Source organism: Delphinus delphis, chromosome 13, assembly GCF_949987515.2.
Source record: "Delphinus delphis chromosome 13, mDelDel1.2, whole genome shotgun sequence".
NCBI lineage: Eukaryota > Metazoa > Chordata > Mammalia > Artiodactyla > Delphinidae > Delphinus > Delphinus delphis.
Genome location: NC_082695.1, coordinates 7,071,360 through 7,085,045, shown reverse-complemented (window position 1 = coordinate 7,085,045; position 13,686 = coordinate 7,071,360). Strand labels below are relative to the sequence as shown.

Below are 13,686 nucleotides of genomic sequence, written 5' to 3'. Positions count from 1 at the left end.
TCAAGCAGACTGAAATGTGGAAGGCGGTGTGCCTGTATATTGAATACTTAACATGGGAGAATTAATTCACTGTCATGTGGTTGCCTTGCATAATAAACAAAACAACAACAGCAATAATAATTTACTTCATGTTTCTCAACAGAAACATGAAGAATTGCATGGAATATTAACAGGCTTATGTTTTAGGAAACAGTAGCATGTGTATGGTTTTTTTTTTTTTTTTGGAAAGGTCGAGAGGACAGTAATTGTATAGTATTTTATGAGGACAGATGTGTTGCATTTGATGTTTCCATGCCATCTTCTTTGTAAAACATGGGTTGCTTTTCTACACCAGAACCCTGCAATTAATCCCCAGCTAAGGGGAAAACAAAGCTATCTGAGAGCAGCATGCCATTTCATCAGATGCTTGAAAACTTGAACCCAGTTGGGTTGCCAGTGGTGTGTTACAATAAGTTAGTTTTTTTTCTTTGTTTGTGTTAGATTTTGAGATGGCTTCTTGCTCAAGTAAGTAATTTATTGTTGAGCACGTGACTTACTAAAATTAATAAGCTTTATTTTTTAGAGCAGTTTTAGGTTCCCAGCAAAACTGAGTGGAAAGTACAGAGCGTATATATACCAGCGGTATGCCAGCTGTCCCCACACGCACACAACCTCCCCCACGATGCACGTAATATTTTAAAAGCCCCCATTTTTGGAAAATTAAACTTAGAGAATGTAAAAAGACTTTGACCTCTGCCTTGCAGCAGGTCATCGTTGCACACATCATTTCTTTGCTTTTCGATATAATTGGGTGTAACACTACAGAACATTTCCACCCTGTAGTATTTTGGTCTGATGAATTCTTGCCGTGCAAGAGGTTCTGAGTTGTGTTGCTTCTACTTTGAGTGAGAAGTAGGACATCTGCTTCTTTAGTTTCACACCCAGGTTCCACGATAGGGATTTGTAGACTCCTCCCAGGAAACGGCAGTCAGGATGATCTAATGTTAGACTCACACAGGAGGCAGTGGCACTTGACGATGATGGAGATGGTGTTGGCACCCCCGGTAGGGGGAGCTTCCTTTGTGCCAGACGCCACACTCAGCGCTTTATTTTTATTTCTTTATTTATTTGGTCGTGCTGCTTGGCATGCAGGATCTTAGTTCCCCCACCAGGGATTGAACCTGTGCCCCCCGCAGTGAAGCGCGGAGTCTTAACCACTGGACCACCAGGGAAGTCCCATCATTATCTGAAATACATTATCCTGTTTTCCCCTGACTGCAGTCCATGAGGTAGGGACTGTTACTGATTCCAATTTCAAAATGAGGAAGCTCAGAGAGGTTGGTCATCTATCCAAGGCTGCACAGCTAATAAGATTTGAATCTGGCCCTGGCTTCAAGGCCTGTGTCCCTAACCATTACACTACACTGCCTCTTATTATATTATTGCCCCTTCTAGAAGGCCTTACTGGGTTGAGGTCACATTATGTGGCTGTAGTTAGACTCTAGTGAAATGACTAGTATTTGCTTCCCATCCTTGCTGCCTGTGAATATCCTGCTCCCTTCTTGAATGCATGTGGACTTGTCAATGACATTCATAAAGTAACCCTAAGTAACCCTAAAGTAAACCCTAAGTGCCTTTATTAACTAAGAGTCAGAAAACCTGACCATTCACGATAGTTATTTTGGGGAACTGGAATTTGCAAGGGATCCTCCGTTTCTAAGTTTTACAATTTCATAATATTTCCTTTTTTTCTTTTTTTTTTGACTGCGTTGGGTCTTCGTTGCTGGGCGTGGGCTTTCTCTAGTTGTGGCGAGCAGGGCTACTCTTCGTTGCAGTGTGTGGACTTATTGCGGTGGCGCCTCTTGTTGCGGAGTACAGGCTCTAGGCGCATGGGCTTCGATAGTTGTGGCTCGCAGGCTCAGTAGTTGTGACCCACGGGTTTCGTTGCTCTGTGACATGTGTGATCTTTCCGGACCAGGGCTTGAACCTGTGTCCCCTGCATTGGCAGGCGGATTCTTAACCACTGCACCACAAGAGAAGCCCAATATTTGCTTTTTAAAAAGAAATAAAAAGTCATAGGGGACTTCCCTGGCAGTCCAGCGGTTAAGACTTCGCCTTCCAATGCAGGGGGTGCGGGTTCCATCCCTGGTCGGGGAGCTAAGGTTCCACGTGCCTCGCGGCCAAAAAACCAAAACATAAAACAGAAGCAATGTTATAACAAATTCAATAGAGACTTTAAAAATGGTCCACATCAAAAAAATCTTAAAAAATGAAAACAAAAAAAACCCAATACCACGGATAAAATTAGGAAAGAACAACAATAGATACTGTTACGTTTGAAAAAAAGAGAGAAATTGGAGGCCCTGGATGCCTTTTTCTCACTCCATCATTAGCCGTGAAACCTCTTAACCCCTGAGCTTCCTCATGTATAAAGTGGGGGATGAGACCATCTTCCAGCTTCTTTCCAGTTCTCACACCCTAGGATTCTAAATCCAGGTCCACAGCTACTCAGACAGAATGTCAATCCCAGCCTCCCTGGATTCTGGCCCTGCTATGGAATTTCCTGTCTTCCGATTGTGCTGTGGGCATGTTTTGTCTTGCTCCTGTCCTTTTATGTATTTTTTTTTTTTTCTTACTAGTGCATGAGTTGTACAGAAACTTGTTCCAGTGAATCATTTCAACAGCTCAGGCAGTGATTCTACCAAGTTTGGGGGAAATTCCGCTTAACATTTGTGACTTTCACAATTAACTCGAATCTCCATGCCTAGTTCTCTTATTACAACTGGAATGTGCCCCTGAACGGGACGGAACTACTTTTTAAAATTAAAAATAACAATAGCAGGGCTTCCCTGGTGGCGCAGTGGTTGGGATTCCACCTGCCAGTGCAGGGATATGGGTTCAATCCCTGGTCCAGGAGGATCCCACATGCCGCGGAGAGGCTAAGCCCGTGCGCCACAACTATGGAGCCTGCACTCTAGAGTCCATGAGCCACAACTACTGAGCCTGTGTGCCGCAACTACTGAAGCCCACGTGCCTAGAGCCCATGCTCCACAACAAGAGAGGCTACCGCAATGAGAAGCCCAGGCACCGCAACGAAGAGTAGCCCACGCTCACCGCAACTAGAGAAAGCCCGCGCGCAGCAACAAAGACCCAACTCAGCCAAAAATAAAGAAATAAAATAAATTTATTTTAAAAAAATACTAATAACAATAGCTGTCCTTTATCAAATGCTTGCTTTGTGCCAGGCATGAGGCTAAGAGATGTGCCTACGTGATCTCATTTAATCCTCTCAAAAACCCTGTGAGATGTCCTATTATGATCACCATCTCCATTTTACAGATCAGAAACCCCAGAGACTTTTTTTTTTAATTGAAGTATAGTTGATTTACAATGTTGTGTTTAGTTTCTGCTGTATAGCAAAATGACTCAGTTATACACATATATATATTCTTTTTCACGTTCTTTTCCATTATGGTTTATCACAGGATATTGAATATAGTTCCCTGTGTTATACAGTAGGACCTTGTTTATCCATCCATCCCTGGTGGTCTAGTGGTTAGAATTTGGCACTCTCACTGTTTGTCTTTGAACGTAGCTGGGGTCTCTGTTTTAGTTATCTAGTGCTGTGTCACAAACCACCACAAGATTTAGTGGCTTAAAACAATCACCATTGCATTATGTCTCATGGTTCTGTGGGTTGACTGGGCTCAGCTGGCTGGTCCTTCTTTGGGGTCTCTTAGATGGCAGGTAGGCTCACGCAGGCCGTGTGGGATGCCTGGACTTCGCTCCCTCTTCATATGGTCTGTGTCTCTCTGTATGCCATCTGCACACAGCCTCTTCACATATTCTTTCCACTGAGCGCGCTGAACTTCTTACAAGGCTACTCAACACTTCCGAAAGCACACAGGCAGACCTTCTGAACGCCTAGGCTTGGAAATCCCAGAACATCACCTCCACCACATTCTACTGGCTAAGAAAGTCACCACGCCAGCCCATCTTCCACGGGGAGGGCCACATAAGGGTGTGGGTTCAGGAGGCACAGTTCATTGGTGGTATTTGGGGAGACTTGCCTCTGCAGGTAGTAAATGACATTGAGTTGGGACATTTGGGAAATGAGAGACCTTTGGACCACTAGTGAAGAAGAAGAAGTAGGAGAAATTGGGAAGTAAGGGGGCAGAGGAAGCTGGTGATACTGACTAACAAAGACATTAAAAGAAAGGAGAAAGGTATTTCAGGGTTTTGAAACGTGGTGTTAAATTTATTGCAAAAAACCTAAGGGCAAAACCAGAATAACAAAATAATCTTGAAAAAGAAGAACAAAGTTGGAGAATTCACATTTCGCAATTTAAAAACTTACTGCAAAACTACAGTAATCAAGGGGCTTCCCTGGTGGCACAGTGGTGAAGAACCGGCCTGCCAATGCAGGGGATATGGGTTCGAGCCCTGGTCCGGGAAGATCCCACATGCCGTGGAGCAGCTAAGCCCGTGCGCCACAACTACTGAGCCTGCGCTCCAGAGACCGTGTGACACAACTACTGAGCCCGCGCACCACAACTACTGAGCCCATGTGCTACAACTACTGAAGCCCGGGCTCCTAGAACCCATGCTCCACAACAAGAGAAGCCACCGCCATGAGAAGCCCACGCACCGCAACGAAGAGTAGCCCCCGCTAGTCACAAGTAGAGAAAGCCTGTGCACAGCAACAAAGACCCAATGCAACCAAAAATAAATAAATAATAAATAAATTAAAAAAAAAAAAACTACAGTAATCAAGACAGTGTGGTTCTGGCGTAAGGATAGATATATAGATCAGTAGAGCAGGACTGAGAGTCCAGAAACAAACTCTTGCGTTTATGGTCAGCTGATTTTATAACAAGGGTGCCAAAACAGATCCATGGGAGAAAGAATCATCTTTTCAATAAACGCTGCTAGATGACTGAATAGGCATAAGAATGAAGTGGGATCCTTTCCTTGAACCGTACACAAAAATGAACTCAGAATGGATTACAGACCTAAATGTCAGACATAAAATTCTTAGAAGAAAACCTGAGAGTAAGTCTTCATGACCTTGGCTCAGGCAAAGGCTTCCTAGGTACAACCCCAAACACACAAGCGAAAAAGCCGATAAATTGGACTTCACCACTTTAAAGGAGTAAAGGTTTTTGTTTTTGTTTCGTTTTTGAAAAAGGAGAAAAATGCTTATTAAACAAAGCAACCGAACAAGGGCCTGCTGGCAAGGGCACGGAAGAAGTATTTCTCATACACTGTCGGTGGGAGTCTAAGTTGGTTCAGCCTTTTTGTTGGGTGATTTGGTGGTATCGATCAAGGTTATAATAAAAGCTAATATAATAAGAACTAATACAAGATAATAATAAGGGTTAATAGAAATAGAGCTACTCCATTTGGGCACTAGTGTAGGTGCTTTATAAGCTAAACTTGTTTAGTGCTTAGAACATCCTTAAGGGATAGGTATTATTCTTTTACAGACAAGAAAAACAAAGCAGTGAGAGGTTAAGTAACTTGCGCGAGGTCACACAGCTAGTAAGGAAAGGAGATAGGATTTGAACCCACACAGTGTGGCTCCAGGGGCTATTCTCTCAGCCGCTGTGCACACTACCTCACTCAATATGCCTGTCCTTTGACTCAACAATTCCATGTCTAAGAATCTATCTTCTGAAACCTCTGGCACATTTACCCAAAGATATATCATTCAGAATAGGATGTTCACCATAGGATGGCAGCAATAGAGGAAAATTGGAAATAACTTTAAATGTCTGTTAAAAGGCCATTGGTTAAATAAACTACATGTGGTCCATTTATACAATGAAATATAATTAAAAACAAGGAGCTTAATCTCTGTTCTGATATAGGAAGATATTCCTGATAAGAGTACCTTGCAAAATTATCTATCTATCTATCTATCTATGTTGCTTTAGCAAAACTAAAGATTCATTAGTTTTGTGCAAGAGTGTATATAGCCCAAATGTTAAAAGTTATCACCTCGGGACTTCCCTGGTGGTCCAGTGGTTAAGACTCCGCACTTCCACTGCAGGGGGCAGGGGTTCAATCCCTGGTCTGGGAACAAAGATCCCTCCCTGCGTGCCACATGGGCATGGCCAAAAAAAAAAAAAAAAAAGTCATCACCTCTAGAAAATGAGATGGAGGAATGAAAGGAAGACTTACTGCTTACTTTACATACTTGTGTGTTCCTTGAGTTTTGAACAAAAACATGTATGCCTCTGTGATTAAATAAATGTAATTCCTGTTTAAAAAGAAAGGGGTCTGCAAGGCTATTCACAAATCTTCTATCAAGAAAGATTGTGAGCAGACCCTTCTCACCTGGGTGGATCTCAGGGCTTCACCTCTTACCAGGTTGTTGTAGCCCAGCCTGGACTTTTCGTTCCTGTCCCATTGATCTTCCTGCAGTTCCCAAACAATCTGTGTTCTCATTCTCTCTCCTCTCTAACTGGAACACCTTTCCCCACTGAGTCATCTTGATGCCAAAATCTTGACTCTCTGCACCTGACTCTCTGCATCTGACTCTCTTGCACTCTCGGCACCGATGCCGAACAGAAATACAGAGACAGAGTTATGGAGGAGAAAGAAAGAGTGGCTTTATTTCTTTGCCAGGCAAAGAGGGAACACAGTAGGCTAGCGCCTCAAGAACTGTGCCCCCCTCCCTGGGGAATAGGGAGGGGTCTTATAGTCGGGGCTTATGGTCAGGGGTATGTGATAAGGATCAAGACAGTAACGGTCTTGCATTCTGCTTTATTCTGCAAAGTTTCAAAAGGGTGGGATTGCTGACAAGATTAGGGTGTGTGCAGGATGTCAGGTGGTCTCCTAATCTTTTTATTTATTTTTATTTTTATTTTTGGCTGTCTTGGGTCTTTGTTGCTGTGCACAGGCTTTTCTCTAGTTGCGGCAAGCGGGGGCTACTCTTAGTTGCGGTTCGCTGGCTTCTCATTGGGTGGCTTCTCTTGTTGCAGAGCACGGGCTCTACGTGCGCGGGCTTCAGTAGTTGTGGCACTCAGGCTCAACAGTTGTGGCTCGCAGGTTCTAGAGCACAGGCTCAGTAGTGGTGGTGCACGGGCTTAGCTGCTCCGTGGCATGTGGGATCTTCCCAGACCAGGGCTCTAACCCATGTCCACTGCACTGGTAGCAGGATTCTTAACCACTGCGCCACCAGGGAAGCCCTTGGTCTCCTAAGCTTGATGAGTTTTTCTAGTCCCTTTAATCTTGCCTCAAGTGGTTTCCTGGCGGCTCCCCACTTGATTAGCAAGTGTTCTAATCTGCCCTTTGGAACTCAGGGAAGGTCATGGAGGCTGGAGTCTTGCCTACAAGAAATGGGGGACAAAAAGGCCTCCACACCTGGGAGCCCTATAGGGTCCTGTTAGGTTTCAATCTGGTTGCCTCTTCTCCATCCTCCAGGACTAAGTTCACAAGTCACTTCCTGTGAGAAGCCTTCCCTCAGCCCCAAAGCCAGGATTAAGGGCCCCGGGTTCTCCTGTAAACCCTAAGTTTACCACTTTCACTGCAGTTGCCCTGAATGGTAAATTTACTTTTTCCTTGGTTTCTGAAATGGAACCCATGGGGTGAGGGGCTATGTTTTTTGTGTTTTTACTGTGCCCGGTACAGAGCTGGTGCCTAATAAATGTTCCTTGAAAGAGGGAATGAATGAATGAATGAATCTTTACAAGAAAGAAAATATTGACCCCCTTCTCACTGCAACTCTATCATCACTGGAAGCTGAGTATAGATTAAGCCCACATGTGAGCCCATCTATTCATTCTGCTCTAGCTCAACCTCTCTACACATAAAATGTATGGCCCCAGCTTCATGGATGAGTTCAAAGGGTCCTGTGTTTAGTTTAACGCCCTGCTGTCGCCATCTTGAAATTCTCAATTCTTTCTGAATGAGGGACCTTGCATTTTCACTTTGAACTGGGCCCTGCAAATTATCAATATTAGCTGATCCTGAAGCCATTTATGCACTCACTGGGATGATGGAGGCTTGAGTAATATTGGAAACCTCTGTGGATTCAAAGGCCCAGAAGGCAGCAGGCTGAGACTGTGCATTGCAGTGTGGCCACTTCCCCACCTTGCTAGGGAATAAATGGCTCAACCCCTTGTGCCCAGAGTTCCAGTCCCATCCAAGCAGCCCCTGCACACTGGTGACCTCAGACACCATCTTAACCATGTCGGTTGTCGGAAAGGGTAAGGAAGCCCATTCTGAGAATAGACCAGAACCTAAATGTTTATGTTGTCAGCACCAATAAAAGGTACCTCTTATTTTTTCCATACAGTTCCTGAACAATAATGGTCTACTATCCCTTCTCGCTTTTATGTGACTTTCCTGAAAGACCCTATAAGTCAGAGGACACAATATTTCTTTTAAATCGATGACATTTTCCTATTCCAGGTAGTTTAAACAAAGCTTTGTCAACAAAGCTATATGACTGTTCCTTACAATTCCGAACACTTCTTGATAACATTTGTTTCAACACATTCTATGCATTTTAAAAAAGAGAAGCAAAACCAGAGTCAAGACTGTGGTTGTGAAACAGTGCACCTCAGATTGGGACATGAACCCCTGTGCCGGGATCCAAACCTGGCCAAAACCCACAGTCTTCCAACTGAGATCACACACCTGGTTTCAGGACTTAATGAAGTTCAGGTTCTTGATGATGTCTCATCACAGAAAGAATTCAGTGAGAGACAAAGTGATGGGTAGGAAGTGGATTTATTTAGAGAGAAACACACTCAGCAGACAGAGTGTGAGCCATCTCAGAAGGTGAGAAAGTCAACGAGGTATGGGGTTGTCAGTTTTTATAGGGGTGGGTAATTTCATAGGCTAATGAGGGGAGGAGTATTCCAGCTATTTTGGGAAGGGGCAGGGATTTCCAGGAATTGGGCCACCGCCCGCTTTTTGATTCTTCTGGTAGGTCTTGGAACTGTCGTGGCACCTGTTGCTGTGTCATTTAGCTTGCTGATGTGTTACAGTGAGCGTGTCCTGAGGCTCAAGGTCTAGCGGAAGTTGACTTGCCCGCCATCTTGGACCCATTTGGTTCTAATCAGTTTATGTCATGTCCTTGGGCTATGTCATTCTTTCAAAGGTTGTGTCCTGCCCCCTTCCCTCTTGTTTCAGTTGGGGATTTGATTTTTGTTTTCGTTTATTTTTGCTGTTTTTTAGTGAGAACCTCAGCCTACTGTGTGCTTCTGGATTTTTTTGGATTTCTTTCCTTGGTGGGTAAAGTCTCATGAATCTTTTTTTTTTTTATTAACATCTTTATTGGAGTATAATTGCTTTACAATGGTGTGTTAGTTTCTGCTTCATAACATAGTGAATCAGCTATACATATACATATATCCCCATATCTCCTCCCTCTTGCAGTCTCCCTCCCGCCCTCCCTATCCCACCCCTCTGGGTGGTCACAAAGCACAGAGCTGATCTCTTTGTGCTATGTGGTTGCTTCCCACTAGCTATCGATTTTACATTTGGTAGTATATGTAAGTCCATGCCACTCTCTCACTTTGTCCCAGCTTACCCTTCCCCCTCCCCATGTCCTCAAGTCCATTCTCTACATCTGCGTCTTTAGCCCCTCATGAATCTTTTAACACAGGATCACACACAGGACGCGGACTTTCTTTTGGAATCTGTTTTTATTAAGATGAAGCAACAAGGGGGCAGCCCAGGAAAGAATGAACTAAGAATGGAATTTAAAGCAGAAGTGTGGGGTTTTCACAGATTTCTATCAAGAGGATATATGGTTCTTTGATGCTGATAAGAATCCTTGCTTTCACTTCTCCCCTGGAAGCTAGGGAGCCAGGGAACTCAAGTAGTCACAACAGAGCAGCTACTTACGGGGCTCTGAACCCCGGGGGAAATTGCTTCTGTGCCTCAGTTTCTTTATATGTAGAGTGTGTTAACATAATACATCATAATATTATGCACTTACTGCCAGACACTGCGCTTAACGTTTTACATGCACTTATTCATTCATTCAGATATTTACTGAGCACCTACTATGTGCAGGCATGCCTCTAGGCTCTGGGTATATAATAGTAAACAAAGTCCCTGTGCTTCAGGATCCTACATTCAATGACCTTCTGATGTCAACGTTATTGTTACCCCTATTTGACAGATAAGGAAATTGAAACTAAACGTGGTTAGGTAAAATCTTCCCCCAGGGAATTCCCTAGTGGTCCCGTGGTTAGGTCTCCGAGCTTCCACTGCAGGGGGCACGGGTTTGATCTCTGGTCAGAGAACTAAGATTCCGCATGCCGCGGTGGTGCGGCCAAAGGAAAAAAATCTGTCCCGAGATCACACATTGTAAGCAGTTGAGCTGTGATTTAAGCTTTGTACAGCCCATCCCTGGGCTGTGCAGTGCCCCTGAAGAGGGAATTAATAGGAACAGCCTAGTGGGATGTTTCAAAGCTAAAGGATGAAAAACTGGTAAGGGCCTTAACTGCAGAGAGTCCCCTGGGAATTGGTGAAAGTGTAAATAAAGGAGCCGGGAACACTTTCACCACTTTGTGGCTTGAGAACGGAGCTAAGGTTGGCTTGGAATCTTTCCCCCTAATCTAGGGCAGGGGCAGCATGTCACTCATACAATCACCTACTTTTGAGGGTCCCATGGACATATTTGGGAAATTCATGTGTGTAAGGGATACTACCCTTTCCTCCCTTTCATGTTTGTATGGAATCCTACAATAAGAGGAAAACACTGGTGTTTGCAGAGAACAGGTCTAGAAACTATAATCATTGAAAGGGTGAACTTCGTTAACTTCTGTCTGGTTGCTACACACACGCCTCCAACCCGCCACACACAAGTTGACTAAGGACCGTCCAGGTAAAAGGGACATTAACACAGTACCTGGCACAGAATATTAATTCAGGAAATACGTGGAAAATGAGTGATTGAATAATTCAAACTCATAGTCACATAACAAGCAGCCAAAGCAATTACGCCACATTCAGCACTTCCCAAAGGCTAACGGGATTTTTTCAAGCACTCAGCTCCCACTGGAAAATTCAGGGCAGGTAAACATATCCTTCAGTACTTTCTTTGAAATGCAAAGACTTGCAGATAAACGTGGAGCTCCAAGAAGGTGGGAGCAGACTGTTTGGCTGTCATTTTTCTTGGGTTCCTGAGAAGTCAGAAAAGTACAGAGGAGCCCCAGGAAGATGAAAATCATTGGGGTCGAGACTTCCCAGTCTAAAGGGCCTCACTCTGCCTGAAATAAAAATATTGACTTACACTAGTTTCTATTTTCCAAGACAAGTAAGAATTTAAGGTCAGAGGATAGGCTATTAAATTCACTAACTCCCCCAGAGAGAGAACATGATGGGTTTAAACATTAGTACCTATTAACTCAGCCATTTAAAAATACACAAGAGCCAAACTCTTCCCAACCCACCACCCAACACACACACACACACACACACACACACACACAAACACACACACACACGCCCCTGTCACTGGAATCAAATCATATAAATGCAACCGACTCACTTCTCAACTGGAACCTTCCAAAAAGACATAGTGATCTGAATTTCGTATCTAACAGAGTGAGGAGGATACAGCTAAGAAAGAATGGCATTTTCAAAGCTCTCCACCTCTCAGCATGAAGTATTTCTAAGTCGCCCATGGGTCTTCCTTGATTCTGTCCATCTGTCTGTTCTGGTACCATCCATCACATTTGGAGATCTCACTGCACGTCGGATTGGCTCTGGAAGCTATTTGCCACACCGATGCAACTCTTGCGACAAAGGTTTGAAATGGACATCTCTTCTGGCCTCTGGGAGTGTCCTAGCCGCTTAGGTCTCAAACTGTGGATTTTGAGCTTGGAGTAGAATTTGGGGAACGAGGGACTTGAAAAATAGTACACCAGGGGGTCCAGCATGCTGTTCACGTAGGTGAAGCTGAGGGTGACGTGGAGGGCTACGTGGACAGAGGGATCGCAGGCGCTGGTAGGCACTGTCCAGAGGAAATACAGTCTGGCTGACACGCTGGGCAGGTAGCAGGTGATGAACACAACCGCCACCACCATGATGAACCGGGTAGCCTTCTTCATCCGAGTCTGCCTGGCCAGGTGCTGCCTCCTCTTCAGACTCCAAATGATCTTGAAGGAGCAGAACAAGATGATGCTGAGGGGCAGGAAGAATTCCAGCTGGAACATGACGTCATGCCAGCCGTTGGCCGACTCCATGATGAAGCTTTCACAAGTTGTGGTCTCCTCTTGCACACACAGATGGTTCTCCGTCAAAAGATACAGAGTCCCCAGGATGACCATGGTCCACAGGGCACAGATGATGCCAACTGCAGTCCGGTTGGAGATGGCATTCACCGTATGGTGGGGGTGGACCACTTTAAAATACCTGTCCACAGCCACCACCGTGAGGAAGACGATGCTCCCAGCCCTGTTCGTGGCCAGCATGAAGAGTGCCACCCGACAAGGGATGTCCTTAAAGACCCATTGCCTGTGTCTGCGGTAGTAGTCAGTCCGAAAGGGCAGGCAGATCATGAGAAGGAAGTCGGCCACAGCCAAGTTGAAAAGGTAAATAGTACTCGGCTTCCAGGTCTTCATGTGAAAGCAGAAACCACACAGGGCGATGCCGTTGCCCAGGGCGCCCAGCACAAAGGCCAGGATCAGCAGCGGCGGCATCACCTGGGAGATGGGGTCCCCCTGGATCAGGCAGCACGACCTGTTTTCCATGGTGGACAGAGGACCAGTGTTCTGTGTGTTGGGCTGTGGAGTTCCCCCCAAAACACAGATGCTTACCTGAATGCTCCAGCTGCTGCGTTTCCAACTTCTTCACCCTGGGACACAGGTACCACACGTGGGCATGGATGCAGCCACTCCACGGAGAACAGAAACTTCGGCCAGGAAATGGGAGACTCGAGGTAGGGGTTCCTTCCTCTGGAGCCCGGGTCACAAGCTGCCTGTCTCCCTGAGAGCCGAAGCATGTAGCACCCCAGGGCTTGGAAACGCGGGTCACTTCACGCAGTTGTCGTTTCTGCGAAGCAGCTGGCAGGTCCGAGGAGATTCGTGCTGGAGAGGAGTCGTTGAGTCCTGTCCCAGAATGATTTTTATTTTCAGCCTCTCTCTTAGCTGGAGAATAAGCAAAGCTGCCCAGGAGGAGTGAAAAAACAGCTTATTTGTCCTCCCTCCCGGTGGAGAAACACAAACATTTCCTGGAGCCGTCCTGGGTCTCTGCCTGCGCTTTCCTCCCTAACCTTTGCCTGACTGCCGTCCTCTCCCTTATCCTGTGGGGCGCTCCCGGGCCGTGCCAGGGAGGGGAGGCTTAGCTCTGCATCTCCTCAGGGCCACTTCCTATGCCAGACTTCAAAATCAGAAGGATCTGCGGAGGAAAAAAATCCTTAATATAGCTCTTGCTGGCTGTTAGAAAAATTCTCTGAAGTGAGTCGCCATTCCTCTCTCCCACTTGCACCTTCCTACCCTTTGCATTCTTCCTTGGAGCCAAGTGACCAGTTGTACCACCACCAAGACCATGAAATGGGTCTGAAGCCACCTCTCACGTCCGTGTTCACGAAACAGCCTCTTTGGGAGCCAGGTCCTCCCTCTGCTGTCAGCAAAAGAAGATTTGGCTCTGAGCTTCCCAAATTCCGCCGCTCCAAAGAGCAGAGTGCCATGATCTGTATGGTTTTTTTGTTTGTTTTCTTTTTTGGCTGCACGGCATGTG

The 13,686-nt window shown here is 45.5% G+C and overlaps 1 protein-coding gene across 1 annotated transcript; it reads right to left on the bottom strand.

Annotated features, from left to right (window-relative positions):
- Positions 1-11,184: 11,184 nt before the first annotated feature.
- Positions 11,185-13,394, bottom strand: HCAR1 (hydroxycarboxylic acid receptor 1). Its single transcript, XM_060029346.1, has one exon. It carries the CDS (start codon positions 12,696-12,698, stop codon positions 11,691-11,693), a length of 1,008 nt encoding a protein of 335 aa, XP_059885329.1. The 5' UTR covers positions 12,699-13,394; the 3' UTR covers positions 11,185-11,690.
- Positions 13,395-13,686: the final 292 nt, after the last annotated feature.